Here is a 16,970-nt window from a genome sequence, read left to right as displayed (position 1 = left end):
ACATTTTATTGATCTTGTAATTAACCACTGAATTTCTGCCAGATACAGAAAAAGAATGCCTTCTGTTATGCTGATTTAAATGTCATATTTGGTTTTCTACCTTGTTTAATCTCTGGCTAGCAGAATATCCTGTTTATACTAAAGAGAGATTGCATCCAGTTGCCTTAATTATTTAGAAGAAAACTGACCTTAAGCATTTGAAGCTCTATGTATTTCTGTATAATTGCAATAAAACTTTTCATACAGTCCAGACACTATTTTCAGAGCCACTTGTCACTATCTTTACTGTAGTGTTCAACTGTAATGTTTAAAAACCACCCAACACCCTTTTTAATGAGAAAGCACCGTTCATTCCTTGAATTTTTAATTTTTGGGGGTCACTTTAAAGGTGGCATACTTGTGTTTTGCCCACAATGCTTTCCTCTGTTAGTAAGGGAGCATCAGGAGTGCTAAGATGCTGCACGTTGTTTTGAAGACCAAGTAATAGCATTTTTCAATGTCTAAGTAACTTTCTAAGAATTAAATTTTACATTGTTGATGAACATCTACATGAAAGTGTATTTCACAGGGACAATGAGATTACCTTGAAAACTAGTTGGAAGTGTTTTGGGGGTGACTGGATGTGGGGTTTTTTTGTGGGTTGTTTGGTTTGGGGTTTTTTTTGTAGGGGGGAGGCAGTTGAGTTTTGTGGGTGAGGTTTTTTTTTTGGGGGGGGGAGGTTGGTTGTGGAGTTGGGAGGGTTTTTTGTGGTTTTTTGTTTCTTTTAGGGGGATGGATAAGAACTAAACCAATCATTCCTCTAAAATTTAGGTCTGGCTCTGTGCTGTCTGGCATTGGCCAAGCACTTAACCTAGAGCTAGGCCAGTGTTCCAGGTTTGTCCAGAAAATTTTGGTGTATTACCTAGAAGTGCCAGCTTCTCTATTTGGGAGAGGAAAGAAGGATCAGCTGTTCTTCCTTTCCTTTTAAGCCGTCCACATCCTATAGTGTGCTTATTTTTAATCATGTCTTATACTGAAGTTAAAGCGCTGACAGATTTTGACCTACATAGTCCCCCTACGTTACCCCCTGCAGCCGCGTATCTGTATGACTGGATGCTATACGCCACTCCCCCAGCCCCTGGCCCCGCGCTGCACCCGCGCCTTGGGCCGCCAAGGCGTGAAAATCCCTGGTAAGCCCTAGGGGAGCCGCTGTCCTTCCCTCCCTCCCTCCCTCCCTCCCGTTCTATGTAGCCGCCAGCGGCGCCACGGAGGCCGCAGGCCGCCGCTATCAGCCGCGGCAGGAGCGAGGCGCGGCCCCGGGGCGGACCGCTACCCGTCCACTCCTCCGGCGGGGACGAGGTCAGAGCGCCAGTAGGCCTCGCCTCCCGCCCGCCCCCGCCATTTTAAACGGTCACCGGCTGAGAGCGGGGCGGGGGGGGGGGGGGGGGGGCGAGGGCAGGGTTGGGGGAAGAGGAAAGCGGCGGCGGGGCGCTACGCCGCCTGAGGGGACGGCGGCAGCGGGCATGGCTGCTTGGACGTGGCTGCTGCGGACCCCTACCGCCACGGAGCTGCTGCTGGCGGCCCTGTGCTGGCTGGGCTGCTACTGGCTGCTGCGATGGCCGCGGGCGCCGCGGGGGCTGCCGCCGGGCCCCGCGCCCTGGCCGCTGCTGGGCAATTTCGCCTTTGCCCTGCTGCCGCCACCGCTGCTAAGGAGGTGGGCGGTGGAGGTGCGGGGCGGCGGCCGGGGCTCCCCCGCCTTCTCTCCCCACGTCTTTCTCACTGGCCTCACCAAGATGTACGGCAGCGTCTTCCGACTCTTCGTGGGCAGCCGCCCCTTCATCGTCCTCAACACCTTCGGGGCGGTGCGGGAGGCGCTGGTGCAGAAGGCGGAGGTGTTCAGTGACCGGCCCACCGTCCCCATCGTCCTCATGATCACCCACAAGAAGGGTAAGGGCCCCCGGGAGGCGGCGGCAGGGCCGGGCGCCGGGCCTGTCTCCAGCGCGCTGCTGGGCTCCCCGGCGGGGCCGGCTTCTTGAGCTCCATGAGCTGCCGGGGCGATACTTGGCAAGAGTGGAACATTTAACGGGAGCCGCTCGCTTTCGTGGGCTACAGTGCTGAGATTTACAAATGACTACTGTCAGTTACAGACTGAACCACCAACTTGCTTTTTGCTCACAGTGTGTGTCCCTTGTCCTGCTGGTGACAGAAAACATGCCTAGAGAAACTCACTCCCTGTTTAGGTGAACATACAGCATCCCTACGAGCTTGGCAGTGCTGCAGTGTGCATAACTGACAGCGTCACCACGACTGAAACGCCTGGTCCTCTGTTTACAGTAAAAGGAATGTCATTTGTTCACGGATTTAAGGAACAGCTAGTCTGGCACCCAGGGGTTTTCTGATTTTAGCTCTATCAAGAGAAGAAATTTCAGAGACTTTGGCAGCAGTATGAAATAATTGTGTGCTTCCTTAGGTCTTGCCAAGGTGATGATGGCTGAGAGCAGGCTTCCATGGAGTCCCATAACTGCACACTCTTTGCTGCCTGCATGCAAGCCACTGTTGCTGAGATGTTTGCAGCAGTGTTACTCTACTTGACAAAACTTACTGAGCATATTTTGGGGCTTTTTAATAGGTCAGTTTACTAGCTTTCACCAAAAAATAAGTCATTAGGAGTTTGAACATGTGATGGCAATGTCACAGCTAAGTTTTTTCATGTTTGGCCATTAGATCCATTACAGATCTCAGTGGAAAATTACCATTCCTTTTTCACTTCAGGAGGCTTGTCAATATACTAACTGTATTGTGAAATTTGTTTATTTTCCTGGCCTCAGAAAAAAAATACTGGTTGAGTGCCAGAAACTTTTATCTTCAATTTTTTACTGTACCAGGATTGGTCCAGTAAAGATAAGAGGAAAGCAAGGGATCTAGATGGTGTTTATTAAAAAGCAATCAGGTACCATTGCTGTAATTGATTTAATGACATTGATCTGAGACAGGTCTTACTGACATGTAGTGCATGAATATTTTTAGGTACAGTAGATTTAAGAAGGACTGGAGGAGGGAAGGAGAAGAGCAGTTAAACGTTAGATCTGTTTTAGCAATGCTATAAAACTGCATGTTCAGGCTCATGGTAGATTTCTCTTTCTTTGAATGCTGTGAGTTTGTTATGTTTCTTGTTACTGCAAAACTATTGGGATAAGAGGTGAGCAAGACAAGTTTTCTGAAAGCCTTGCCTTCTTTTTTATTTTTTTTTTTAGTTTTTATGGTACAAGTAGAATGCAAATTTCTAACCTCAATTTTCAGATATTGTCCATAAGAGCTGTGGGCTAAGAAATGTCTCTTTTTGTGTGTGGTTCATGGAGGAGGCAAGTGGGTTACAACACTCAAGCTGGAGGCTTCCTAAGTTTGATCTGGGAGCCTCCCCTGCATCGTTATGGGAGTTCATGGGTGAGACTTCACTATGGATCAGGGCAGTGACAATTGTATTTGTGTGTACTAGGGAAGGAAACAATAGAAGCAGGATGACTGTGTAACTTCAGATCTACCACTCGTGACTTGGGTGCTACAATGCTAGGATGCTCTCATTCTCTGAAGTGTCAATTTTGGATTCTTATGTCTTCATCTTATAAAAAAAACTACCGCTGTAAACTTAATGGGGATATTTTGTTTTAGGCTACATTTTTGTTGTAGTTTTGTCTTTACTCTGAGCTGACATGCTGGGTGTATGTTATGGAAGAAAGAAGGCCTTGTCTCTGGCTTTATGTGGCTCTGTTTCTTGTAAGATGCAACTAAAATATTGTGCCTGGGAGAGAGCAAGTGGAAGTATCAGAAATGGCAAATGCTGCATTTCAGCGACTAAGTAGCAAAGAAGGGAAGCTTTCTTAGCTAAATAGGAAGTGCGAGGAGAGCTTCAGAGAAGAGGCAGAGGTCAATTCTAAATTGAAAGCAGAAAAATAAATACTTGACTTGGAGTAAAAGTAGGTTTTGATATTTTGTTGTAAAGCATTTTTGTATTCTGCAGCTATGAGGGGTAGCAAAGACGCAATCTCTAGAGCTGATGAAACTTACATGGTTGTCTGTCTTTACAGTCCTGCTCTGTGGACATGGGATAATACAGAAGTGAAATGTTATTAACTGCTGTGAATTCTATATTTGTTAGTATTCCCACTATTGCAGCAACATTAAAACTAGTAGGAAGAAACTGGAGTTAGTCTTTGCCAGAACTTACAGAAATTCATAAAGAAATTCCAGAAATTCATAAGGATTTGAATTTTTCATGGAAAAAAGAATAAAACAAACTTTCTATTTTTTCAGTGCATTTGTTGCTTTGTTGGTTATATTGAAAAGTTTTTATTATCAGCTCATAGAAATTGTCCCTTTGTAATGAGCATGAGGTCCTGGTTATTCTGGGTTCTTATTGTTTCAGAATTTATTATTATATTTTCTTCAGATGTCTTTTATTTTGTTTTGGTTTTTATTTGTTTGGTTTTATTCTCTGATTAAGTATTGAAATGTGTTGCATAGAATCATAGAATGGTAGGGGTTGAAAGGGACCTTTAGAGATCATCTAGAACAACTCCCCTGCAGAAGCAGGTTCACCTAGATGAGGTCGCATAGGACCGTGTCCAGGCGGGTCTTGAACACCTCCAAGGAAGGAGACTCCACAACCCCTCTGGGCAGCCTGTTCCACTGCTCCCTCACAGCAAAATAGTTTTTTCTTATATTTAAGTAGAACTTTTTGTGTTCCAGCTTCATCCCATTACCTCTTGTCCTGTTGCTAGCTACTATAGAAAAAAGGGATGCTCCAATCTCCTGACACTCACCACTTAGATATTTGTAAATATTAATGAGATCCCCCCTCAGTCTCCTCTTTTCTAGGCTAAACAGCCTTAGTTCCCACAGCTTTTCCTCATAAGGAAGATGCTCCAGTCCCCTGATCATCCTTCTGTTGTTATTTTCTTATGGCCATATCTCTTTCAAATTTAACATTAAAATTTGCAGTTGACAGAAAAACTGAAGTTGCTTTTCTAGAGTAACTTTTTATTTCAATAAAAAAACCCAAACAGGTGTGGGCTCATTTTATTGCAAGAACAAAAGCAGGACTGGCCCATGTTTTGATGACTTTGATAGCTTCTCAGTTTAACCATTGAGTACATTAGAAATAGAGGGTTGTATATTTTGTTACAGTGTGGTATTTTGGTATGGTCTGTTAATTGAACAAAAAAGGTGTTGCTGTTTGTAAGTGAGAAATATTTATACTTGAGGCTAAGGGATTTAATTGAAAGGGTGTTTCATGCACACAGTCATGCAGAACATGTGCCTAGAGGCATCAAAACTGTTGAGATGGGAATCCAGCAGATTTTTGCCAAGTGGCACTGAACCTGTCTTCACCTTCCCAGTTTGCCACACAGGTATCCTGTATTTTGTTCACAAGCTGAAGAAAACCCTTGCTTCTAATAGAAATACGTACACATGCAAACGGTATTGAGAAGTTTGTGTAACATGAAGGGGAAAAGCAATGCAAACCAATTTATGTTTTACTGTCATCTGCCTCACTGAAGGACTTCATGTCTTGGGACACTGAGGAGAAAAAAACTCAATGTAATATATGTCCCATAGTATCAGTTTCTGCAGAAGTGTTATCATTTGTAATAAAACATCTATAGTACCCTTTCTCTATCTGTTAGTGTCTTGCAAAGACTAGTAAAACTACTAATGTATTCATTATATGCATTTCACTGGTAGAAGGAAGGACAGGATTTCCTAAAGCTACTATAAAGAGCCCCGTGGTCTTCCTTTAGCTCCTAGCCCAGTACTTGGGATTGGTTTGTTACATATTGTTTCCTTTTCTTCTGGCTTTTGGGTTGCAGGCCTAACTATTTCTTTTTTAAACAGAGCATTTTTGTTTCAGACTCTCCCTTTCTCTTCCAGGTGTTATTTTTGCACCTTACGGCCCTGTCTGGAAGCAACAGCGGAAATTCTCTCTTTCAACTCTACGTCATTTTGGAGTAGGAAGACTCAGCCTAGAGCCTAAGATCATTGAGGAGCTGAAGTTTGTAAAGGCGGAAATGCTGAAGCACGGAGAGGATTCGTTTAATCCCTTTCCGATCATTCGCAATGCAGTGTCCAATGTTATCTGTTCCATGGCCTTTGGCAGGCGTTTCAACTACGAAGATGTTGAGTTCAAAGCAATGCTGAAGAACATGGCCCGTGCACTGGAACTCAGTGTGAACAGCTACATGATCCTGGTCAATATCTGCCCTTGGCTCTACTACCTTCCCTTCGGGCCTTTCCGGGAACTTAGGAAAACAGAATTAGATATGACTGCTTTTTTGAAGAAAATAATTGCACAGCACAGGGATACGCTGGATGTGGCAAATCCCAGGGACTTCATTGATATGTACTTCATCCACGCGGAAGAAGAAAAGAACAACAAAGAGAGCAGTTTTAATGAAGACTACCTATTTTTTATCATTGGTGACCTCTTCATCGCAGGCACAGACACTACCTCCAACACACTATTGTGGTGCCTGCTCTACATGTCTCTCTACCCAGAAGTACAGGGTAAGACTATTTTTATTCTAGGTGTTTTATTCCAGACTGTAAAGCTCTAGATAGATGTTTAGAAACAGAAGCAAATGGTGACAGCAGAGAAGTTCTTTTGAGTGCAAATAGCACACGTGTACGTATAATTTGAAAGGCTGAAATGTAATCAGATATCTTCCATCCTGTCTTGCTATAATGATCTCTATGTTAGTGCTATATAAATGGTCCTTTATGCATTTCTTATAGTTTGAGACAACTTACCTTTCTCAAGCACTTCCAGGGAATCTTAGCATGCTTCAAAAGCTTTGGCAATTGTGGTATTCAGGTCTATAATAGTCAGATGGGATATGTGAGATATATAAGAGATATATATGAGGTCTGCTTTTATGCCTCCCTGAGCAGCAGGTTCTTGAGTGTAGCAAGAGAGTCTAGGGAAGTGAAACACTGAACTTAAACAAGTCCACAGCCCCAGCTGGTCAATGTCATTGCAAGGCCTCTCCCTACCAGTCTTGAATGGTTATGGTAGTGTGGTAGGTTGCTGATGATTAGAGTGAAAGACACATGGAGAATGTGGCCTCAAGGGACAGGCAGAAGGAACTGGGTTTGTTCAGAGGAAAAGGTGCCTGAGGGGAGACCTTATGTTGTCTGTAACTATCTGATTGGAAGATGCTAAGAAGATGAAGGCAGTCTCTTCTGAGGTGTGCAGTAGAAGGAATAAAGCAGCAAGGAAAGTCTACAACAAGAAAATTATGATCAGATACTAGGGAAAAATGTGCCCTGTGAAGACAGCAAGGTGTTCAACAATTTGTCCTGAGAATTAACAGGTCTGACTTTAAAAGTATTCAAAACTCAATGGGATATGATCCGAAGTCTTAAAATGAGTGGCTGAGGGAACTGGATTTGTTTAGACTGGAGAAGAAGAGGCTGAGAGGAGACCATATTGCTCTCTACCTGAAGGGAGGTTGTAGTGAGGTGGAGGTCAATTATTTTCCAAGTAACAAGTGACAGGACAAGAGGAAACAGCCTCAAGTTGTGCCAGAGGAGGTTTAGATTGGATATTAGGAAGTATTTTTTTACTGAAAGGGTTGTCAAGCACTGACACAGGCTGCCCAGGGAAGTATCCCTGGAGGTATTTAAAAGACATGTCGATGAGGTGCTGAGGGACACAGTTTAGTGGTGTGCTTGGCAGTGCTAGGTTAATGATCATCAATGAACTTGATGGTCCTTAAAGGTCTTTTCCAACCAAAAGGATTCTGTGATTCTGAGTAGTCTGATGAGCCCTCAGGTTGGATCTAACTTGGAAAATAACTTTGCTTTGAGTAAGGATTTAGATCAGATGACCTCCAAGGGTTCCTTGCAACCCAGAGTATTTGGTGGTGCAATGATATGGTTTTGATGGAGTTCTAGAAAAAAATGTGTAGACTTTTGTGAGTATAGAAATACCCATGGTCTTGGAGAGGTTACAGTGTTAAAATAATACTTGCTAGAGATTAATTTCTTAGGATAAATTTTTATTGCCAAAGACTTGAAATTATTATTGACTAAATATTTTTCTGTACGGTGTTGTGACAGTACATGTGGCTGCAAAGCCAGTGTTTTCTTTAGTGCTATTTATTAAATTTAGATGGTTGAATTTAAAAAATAAAGCAATTGATTTATTAATTTATTAGCAGCTTGTCCTAAAATCTTACATAGCAACTGTTTTCTACTGGAAAGATTGTGGGACTGGAAATCTTGTCAGGATGGATAGATTCTACTGGGGTGATTCTGACTCAGTTTATAGTAGTCGAATATTTCCTCAATAGAGGACTGCTTTGCTCAGACTTCTTGCTAACCTGGAGTGAAGGAAGGTAAACCTTAGGTTATCTAAGAACAATACAAATCTGTATTACTTTGATAAAAGTATTTGAGATTTTTGCAAATAAGCAAATAGATACTTGTTTACAGAACCTATCTGTCTGGAATAATCTCTTTAAATAGGTCAAGATCATAGTGCATTGCACAAAGTCAACTAAATTGTTGAGAAAAGATTGCAAAATAGGGCATCAGCTCAGTATTGGGAGAGAGAGACCACTGGGGACAAATGTAAAAAATTTTTACTGGATAGGCTTATTCTTCTTTTTTTCATGGTTGTGTGTTATCACTACTTGACTTGATATCCAGTTAAATGAATTAGATATGTTCTAAATTACACAAATTTGATCTAGAAGATTTTTTGCTGTCTTTTTTTAACCTTTCTGTTTTTTAACCTTTCTGTACTGCCTATAGTATTATACATGTGTGTGCTAGTCAGTTTTCTCTCTTCCGCTGATCTCGCTGGTTTCTGCTTTCCTTGTATTGTGGCTGTTGTCAAACAATGTAAATAAGCAGAGGAGTCCAGAGTGCATCACTTAGCTGTGTAATGTGATTCTGTTACTTCCAGTATGCCATTTCTGTGTCCTAACTGCCTGGGAGTCATCTGTGGACCACTTGTTTTGTTTGTTTGTTTTTTCTTCCCCTGATATGTTTATTTTATTCCCTAAAGGTAACACCTGAATTGCATGACATTTAACAGAAACAAATGTTGCAGTTAAGTTTCTGGAAAGGCAAATGAAGGACTATTGAGGGGAAAAAAATCAGGAAGAATATCTATGGAAGCTAGTTTATCTATGGAAGCTAGTTTTGATTTTTAAGACAAGGGTGTGTGCGTGTGCATGCATATACGGAGGCAGTGGGGAGGATTTCCTTTGGTCTGTTGATTCACTTGGTTTTGGTCCTTGACTTCTGAAGATCTGTGAGATTTTTTTAAATGCATGAATTGTATTAGAGCAGTTCAAATAACACATTGTTAGCAGAGAACTAACATTTTTGCAGTTGACAATGTTAAGCAGCAGTTTGTCTGCTTTCTGTGTAGTCCTATATATCTTTCCAGACTCCAAAGAAATGTTGTTCAGGATAAAATGCTGGTGTGACATTTGGCATGAGACAGTCTTCTTAATTTTTAGTATTTCTTTTAAAAAAATATTGAAATCTGTACTCGACTGTCCTGTGGACATGCATACCTGAATACAAGGCTATAATGTGTCATTAAAAAGAGTAGCAAAACCCCACAAAGCAGGTACTGGAGAGCCATGCCATTAGCATATGTCTTGCTGTCGAGGAATTTTTTCCCTGTGTGCCTTAGATGAGAACTTGTTTTCCCAGCGAACCCAGTAGATGGCAGCACCTGTTAGCTGAATACAGTTCATAGGGTAGTTCCAAATGCTGCTCTGAAAAGACAAACTTTGCTGCATCGAGCTTTCATCTAATCTTAAATCAATGCTAAAGAGGGAAAAAAGCAAAAACTTAGAGTATCAGTAACCTGGATTCTGAATCTTGGAAAAGGCAAGCAGGACAACAACAAGATATTCAGACTATCAAGGTTAAAAAATGAAAACTGGCTTTGATTATTTTTTTATTAAAGGTTAATTTTGAGGGGTCTTCCAAGATCGTTTTTTGCTACTTAGATTTCAAGTTAACCTGGAAGTAAACGTGCATCATCTCATGCATCATATACATGGGTGAAACAAATACTGCATCTTAGAAACTTCTATGAAGAGGTTTACTTGTATGCTGAGCCTTTAGGGAGATGAAAGGGGCAAACAAATATTTTTATATTTTGTGTGTCACATGAATGAGAGAGGAGATAAACTCATCAACTTCTGTTTTTTCCTTTGCAGAAGGATTGGGGGTTGGGGGGGGGAAGGAGCATCTGCCGCTGCCTTTTGGGGGAACTGGGAAATAGCTGAGTTTAGGTTCTGTTAATAGAAAGTAGGAAACAGCAAGAATAAGGTAAATTACTTCAACCTTTGCACTAATAATGCCAGAATTTTTGCTCCAGAATGAATTATCTACAGCAACTACATGAAAAGCCTTCCCATCTCTTCACCACCTTTCCTAATTCTTGAAAACTAGATCTCCCCAGGGACACAGGCCAGCTCAGGCATGCACTGTGTGGTCTCTTTTTGTTTATTTTTTACATGCACACCCAAAGCTTCATGTTTCACCATTCAAATTACTGTATGATTAAACTTTTAAACTAAGATTACAAACACATTTGGAAGTAGAACCAAACTTTTCCAATACAGAAGTGCTAGCAATGTCTGTCACCTCAGTACTCTTCACAGTTACCAAGATTGCACTTGATTGTTATGTTTGTAAACTGAGTCTGTTCCTAAGGCTTATTTTGGCATAGTTATTTCAGCTGTGAATCACCTCTCATAGTAATTTTTGACAAACCTATCTAAACAGTGAAACATATGCAAATAAACTTGAGCTGGTGTATTCTGACATATTGTGTATCTTTTAAAAGTATTTATTAATTTTTCTTGCTCCCTTTGAATAGAGAAGGTTCATGCAGAAATTGAAGCAGTTCTAGGATGTGACAAAGTTCCCTCCCTTGCCCACAAGGCTCAAATGCCCTTCACAGAGGCAACCATTATGGAAGTGCAGAGGATGACTGCAGTTGTTCCCCTTTCTATTCCTCGAATGGCCTCAGAAACTGCTGGTAAGTGTTTGTAGAGACTTGTTAATAGAGCATTTCTTTTGTAGGTGAAGATCTGATTAGACATCTAGTGAGAATTTACAAAGACCTCATTTATGTGTTAGACATGTAGCCCAAGCATGTAAAATGCCATTTGTAGAGAACAGGTGGCCTTGAGATATTCTATTTAAGCAGCATGTCTGACCTAGCATTGAGAAGTTTTCTGATTTTGAGTGATTTCTTTTCTGGAGACCAGCTTGTGCTGACTGATGTGTTTAGTGGTATTTGGCAGCTGAGACTCCACCTTTGAACCTGAAACAGCAGAGTTGGTTTTGGTCATCTGATAGAGAGGTCTGAAAACATTGATTTGGAGCAATTAGTTTGCTGAAGCCTGAAAGGCTTATACCATTGAGCTCTACAGGTACAAAAAACAACAATAAATATCCTCTTCCAAGTCATCTTGTTGGCTATATGTTTTCATAAACATAGCTGAATGCTGGCTGAAGTGAGCAGGAGGTAACAATAATTGACCTTAAACCCAGTACTGAATTGATCTGCTTTTTATGTTTTGATTTGCAGCACAGTGAGGTGCAACAAGCTGAAATGAGACTAGTCATTTCAAAGGCCTCTTGTGATAACAGTTCAAAACCCATCTCTCTTCCTTACCTTCCTGTGTTGAGGGTCTGTGATATCACAGGACCAGGAGGAGACCAGGTCACAGCACTTCCGTGCAGCAGAGCGCATTTCTAATGATTGTTGCTGCATCTTCCCTGCAGGGAGCTCTTGGTGTAACTCAGTGTCTTTCCAGCTTCTCTGGTCTGTATGACTCTGACCCAGGCAGGCTAGCAGGGATCACCTTTGCCTCAAGCTCCTGCTACAGTTTGCAGCTTACAGCTGAGGATCCATGCCATTTTTGTTACCTCTTCTGTTTGTCTTTAACAAGTCCCCCATGATTCCTTCTAGCAAGTTGTCATATCTTCTGTCTCTGTGCTTTTGTTTAAAGTGCTGCAGGGATATACTATTCCTAAGGGCAGTGTGATTGTGCCCAACTTGTGGTCAGTACACAGGGATCCTAACATTTGGGAGAAACCAGATGAATTTCAGCCATCAAGATTTCTGAATGAAAATGGCCAGCTAATTAAGAAAGAGGCATTCATTCCTTTTGGAATGGGTAAGATATCCACATGCAATCCACAGCTGGTTGGAAGGGGGGTGATAGTGCTTCATGTGTAGCACCTTGGAGGCCTGAGATGTGAAAGTTGTGCGTAAGACCAACTACAGAACTTGCTCTGTTATTCTAGTGGGTGGCTTACAAAATGAGTCAGGTTCCTAAAAGCTCCAGTTCCCAGGCAGAAATGAGAAATGCTGAATGATTGCTTGATAATAATTTTGCTATGGATGTAAAAGCTGTCAATGCGAAGCAGTACAGCTGAACAAGGCTTAGGCTGAGAGATGGGAGACCAAAGCTTCACAGTTCATAATGAAGCATGACAGCAGCTTGAGCCTTTCTGTGATTGCATGTGTCTTAGCAAATGAATCAATGGTATAAAACTAGTAATATGTCTCTTCTAACTGTTCTTTAGGTAAACGTGTGTGCATGGGAGAGCAGTTGGCAAAAATGGAACTGTTCTTAATTTTTGCAAGTCTAATGCAAAGTTTTACCTTTTTGTATCCTGAAAATGCTGCAAAACCATCTATGGAGGGAAGGTTTGGTCTAACTTTAGCTCCATGTCCATTCAATATAATAGCTTTGAAGAGATGATACAATATGAAAAAAAGATTAAACAAAGAAACACTGCACTTTTAAAATCCAGGTTTCTTCGGTTTCCAGCTTATTTTCTTACTTTCTTTCCAGAAAAACACCAACTGCATAGGCTTTCATGGTCAGTGAGAGTGATCCATTTAGACTTCTGGAAAGAGAAGATTATTTATTTTGTCAGCTGTTGCATTCCACAAATGAACTGACAGCATAGTTTGCAATTTGATATTCAAACTTGCTGGGCTTAACCCCTCTGTCTATAAGCTATTACTGCCAGTTTGTCAACTATTAATCATGGGAGAATGGTCCAAAACATCTCTTAATGCTTTAGCAAATCATAATTGCTATTTTGGTAAAAGCGGTATGGAAACAATTTACCAAATGAGTGAAGGATATCATCTGATACTGAAAGAATTAATGAATGAGAGGGTATTACACAGAAAATGCTAAAGAAACATGGTAACTGAGCTTAAATAATATCAAATACTTTTTGGAAATTAGTAAGTGACACTTAGAGGATTCTTTATGGCAAGTAACTCGTAGCAGTTGATTGGATCAAATCAGCCTGGATTCCTGGATCCAAACATTCTTGGCCATCAGGCCTCACTATAAAGAAGCAAGTACCACCTGTGAAAACCCAGGCTTGGAGGCCAAACATATCCATGAATACATCATGTTCTTAACATGAAAGGAGCGTGCAGTGTCTGGATGCAGATGTTTTATCTCAGAATATAAATGAGGGCATATTTCTCTTTGGTGCCAAGCAGACACTCAAGACAACATCTGTGGTGCCACTTTACTGTTTTTCCTATGTCAGCAGTGGCTGCGGTCTGGACATGGCCAGCAGCCCAGCCCACTCATTGGGGACGGCTCTATAGGCATAATGCTGGAGCTGGGACATGCACTCAGGTTTTTCATTTACAGGCAGTGTGGACAGAACTGGCACAACCTTTTTGTCTCTGGGCACTGGAGTCTTACTTCAAATATGGCATCAATATGGCACTACTGATATAGGTCTTAGACATTTAGGTATGGAACATGGGGAGTCTGACAAGTTTGAGGTTTCAGTGTAAAGGTTTTCTCTTTGTTATCTTCCATATGGAGTAAAAAGATCTGTAGTTCATACACTGTGTATCAATACCTTACTCTTTTTCACAGGCAATGTTTTAGTGCTGTTTACCGCTATCAAACCAATTGCCAAGAAAACCTGTTGTTTTGGAAGGAGGCACTCAGTCTTGCCTTTTGTTGGAAGGATCTCTCAAACATTGAAAGCGATCATTTGGGGAACATAACAACCTTTAAATAATTGTTCTTTATCATCCCTAAATCTCTATACACCTCTTCATCTAGCAGAATTTCATATCACATGAAATAAGTACATAAGTACTCTTTTAAAGAGATTCCCCCCGCCCCAAACTGAAGATTTTGTGAATACTTGAGGTCCTCCTAATGTCAAGTTAACAAGATTAGAATGGGAAATTCACTGTAAAGTGGAGACATCCAAAACCCACCTAGATGCGTTCCTGTGTGACCTGCTCTAGGAGGTCCTGCTCTGGAAGGGGCATTGAATAGATGATCTTTCAAGGTTCCTTCCAACCCTTGAGATTCTGTGATTCTGTGAAACTAAAGCGAAGTTGTAAAAGAAAAGTCAGCTCCTCAGCTTTAGACTAACCTCTGGTTTTGTCACTTTTAACTTGAAGTTTTAAAAGGCAGGTAGTGCCTAGCAAAACCTGGAAGAGAGTTACTTTGGTTTAAAGTTTTCTGTTAGCTGTTTTGAATAAGAGAGTGGCTTAATTTCTGAGTGACGGTTTTGGTTGGTCACATACCCCACTGTCTTGAGAACTTCCAGTTTCCCATTTCTGTGAAAAGTTATGGGAACTGGAAGACCTGGTTAGCAGGTCTAGCCAGACACAGGTTAGCCTGTGCTCATGTTTATTTTTTTCTTTGAAAATTTTGAAAACCCCATAGCACAAGAAAAGTTGAGTTTAGTACCAATGCTAGTAAACTTGCACTAATACCTGACAGTACTGGAGTAATAAACATTTATTCAACTTATATTTTCCAATGTATAAGTAGATTCTGTGCAGTTGGGATTTTTGTCTAGAAATCCTTAAAATGATATATGCTTGATTACAAAGCTAAAATTAAGTGCTGATAATATTTATCTTTCTGTTGAGATGTTTCTTTAAGCAACATAATGATGACGGTGTGCAACTGATTGCTTCTATAAAAAATATGCCCTTTCAATCAATGAGGACACATTTGAAAAGCACTTTATTATTTTCTTTACAGAGTTCAAAGAGAACACAATTTGCATAATCCCATAGTATATGGAATTGTACATATTTGTGTTTGTTTTGCCTGCTGGGTTTAAAATGTCACCTTTGAAAACTATCTTTCAAAAACGATCCTTCTACAAACACTCTTTTGAGATGCGGTTTTTGATGATACCTATAATCAAATGCTGCATGGTGCAACAGGCTAAAAACACTGATGTGAAGGTGCACCCATGTCCATGTCTGACAGAATGCAAGATGCTGTTGGAAATGACAATAAAGACTCACCTTTCATGTCTTCCAGATGCACTGAAATTTTCACAAGGTGCCATGAAAGTAGCTAAACAATAGCATAACACCAACAAAATGTTTTTGAAGTGTGTTGCCATCTATGGTAAGCTGTAAATAAAGTGGTAGCAGATTTGGTTTGTGTTTGTAAATATATCCTTCCCCTCCCTTGTTTTAACAGAGGAAGCATCTCAAATGCCTTATTGAAAACTGTGTGCTTATGTAAGTGGATGGCTATTTCTGAATCCTGAAAATATCTTTATTTCTAAAAAAGACTTATGATTTTGCTTCAGTGTCATTTTGTTTTTAATAAAGTAATTTCCAAGTAAGTGTTTGACAGCTTTTTGTAGTCATTTTCATGAGTTCCACTTGTCGACTAAGCTTGTGTTGTTTGGTGGTTTATGTCTTACAAAGAAAGCTTTTGCATGAGATGTTAGAAAATGTTTTGGACAAGGAGTGAAAGAGGTGGAGGAATAAAGGGAAATTGGGAAGATAAAATAGTAAGCATGTTATGAGCAAATGATAGAAAGAATATGTCTGTTCATTCTCTCAATGCAGTTTTTTAAACAGTTACTTGGAATAAAAGGAGGAGAAGGAAGAGTAGAGATGAGGAAGACAAAAGAAGGAATGAGTTGCCACCAGGAGGAAATGCAGAGTCTGAGGACCAAGGCGGGAAAACAAATTATGGACAGAGTTGAGGTTTAGTTTTGTTGGACTCCTTGCACTGTCTGCTCAAAGAGTGGAGGACAGAGAGGGAAAGGGGTGTTCAGGGAGAGGCTGGAGTAGGAGACAGAGAGCTGAGGCCTGTGGCCTGAAGGGACCCCAAGGAAAGGCAGGAGATCCTTGCACATAGGAGGGGAGGGCTGAGCAGGATGCAACTGACATGCTTGTGGGGAAGGCAGAGGGGTGTGTGCTGGCTTGTACGGAGAGCCGGGTGCTCAGAAGCAACAGCTGTGTGTGCAAATCTTGTGTCTTACCCCCTGGAAGTTAGGCTGTAGGTAACTTGTCACAGTGCTAGTTTTGGGGGGAATTTCATTCATTACTTGCTCAGCTGTCCTTTGTATACACAGGGAATAGTAACGGAGTTTCTGGGTAAAGCTGTTTCTAGCAGCTGCAGACTGCTTCTGACTAATCTGCCTCAGATGAGGCTGAGTAAGGAAAGGAAAATTTTTGCATTGTGCTTTTGGTACAAAGTGCAGAGGTGTGAGAATATTTTGCTTCTTGTGTTTGAAGAAAAGAGGTTGTTTAATGCTTATCTCATGCTGACTCAAGAGGAAAATGTGCTATAATGGCCCTCTTGTCAGCTGTTTCTGACTTGAAGTGCCGGTTGTTCTGGGGATGAGATAGAAAATTGTGATACTCTGCATCTGATATAATTCAGCCATTAGTAGTATAGAAGGATTTCATATTTTTTGTTGTTGTTTACTCTGGAGCTCGTGCTAGCCTGAAAATGAAATCCCGTTCTAGTTTGGAAATACTCTTATTACGAAGTGCTTCTAACCAGAAAATTAACTACTACAACGGAAACACGAACAGTTGGAAGGCAACACAGCGGACCTTAGCGCGGGCTCCTCAGCAGGCCCGCCGCTGGCCAAACGCCCGCCGGGGTCGGTGGGGCATCCCA

The 16,970-nt window shown here is 41.3% G+C and overlaps 1 protein-coding gene across 3 annotated transcripts; it reads left to right on the top strand.

The window, feature by feature from the left end:
• Positions 1-1,261: 1,261 nt before the first annotated feature.
• Positions 1,262-15,666, top strand: LOC104551484 (cytochrome P450 2U1). Of its 3 annotated transcripts, XM_061994159.1 has the most exons (5): positions 1,262-1,926; positions 5,908-6,540; positions 10,886-11,047; positions 12,027-12,194; positions 12,607-15,666. In XM_061994159.1, exons 1-5 carry the CDS (start codon positions 1,503-1,505, stop codon positions 12,783-12,785), a joined length of 1,566 nt encoding a protein of 521 aa, XP_061850143.1. In that variant the 5' UTR covers positions 1,262-1,502; the 3' UTR covers positions 12,786-15,666. The 3 variants fall into 3 exon arrangements, with proteins under 3 accessions (XP_061850143.1, XP_061850144.1, XP_061850146.1); XM_061994160.1 differs by lacking the exon at positions 12,027-12,194 and having other exon boundaries at positions 1,264-1,926; XM_061994162.1 differs by lacking the exon at positions 12,027-12,194 and having other exon boundaries at positions 1,265-1,926; positions 15,075-15,661.
• Positions 15,667-16,970: the final 1,304 nt, after the last annotated feature.

The sequence above is a fragment of the Colius striatus genome, chromosome 3, assembly GCF_028858725.1.
Source record: "Colius striatus isolate bColStr4 chromosome 3, bColStr4.1.hap1, whole genome shotgun sequence".
In the NCBI taxonomy this organism is placed as follows: Eukaryota; Metazoa; Chordata; class Aves; order Coliiformes; family Coliidae; genus Colius; species Colius striatus.
Note: the sequence above shows the minus strand (reverse complement) of the source record. Positions and strands in the feature narration are given on the sequence as shown.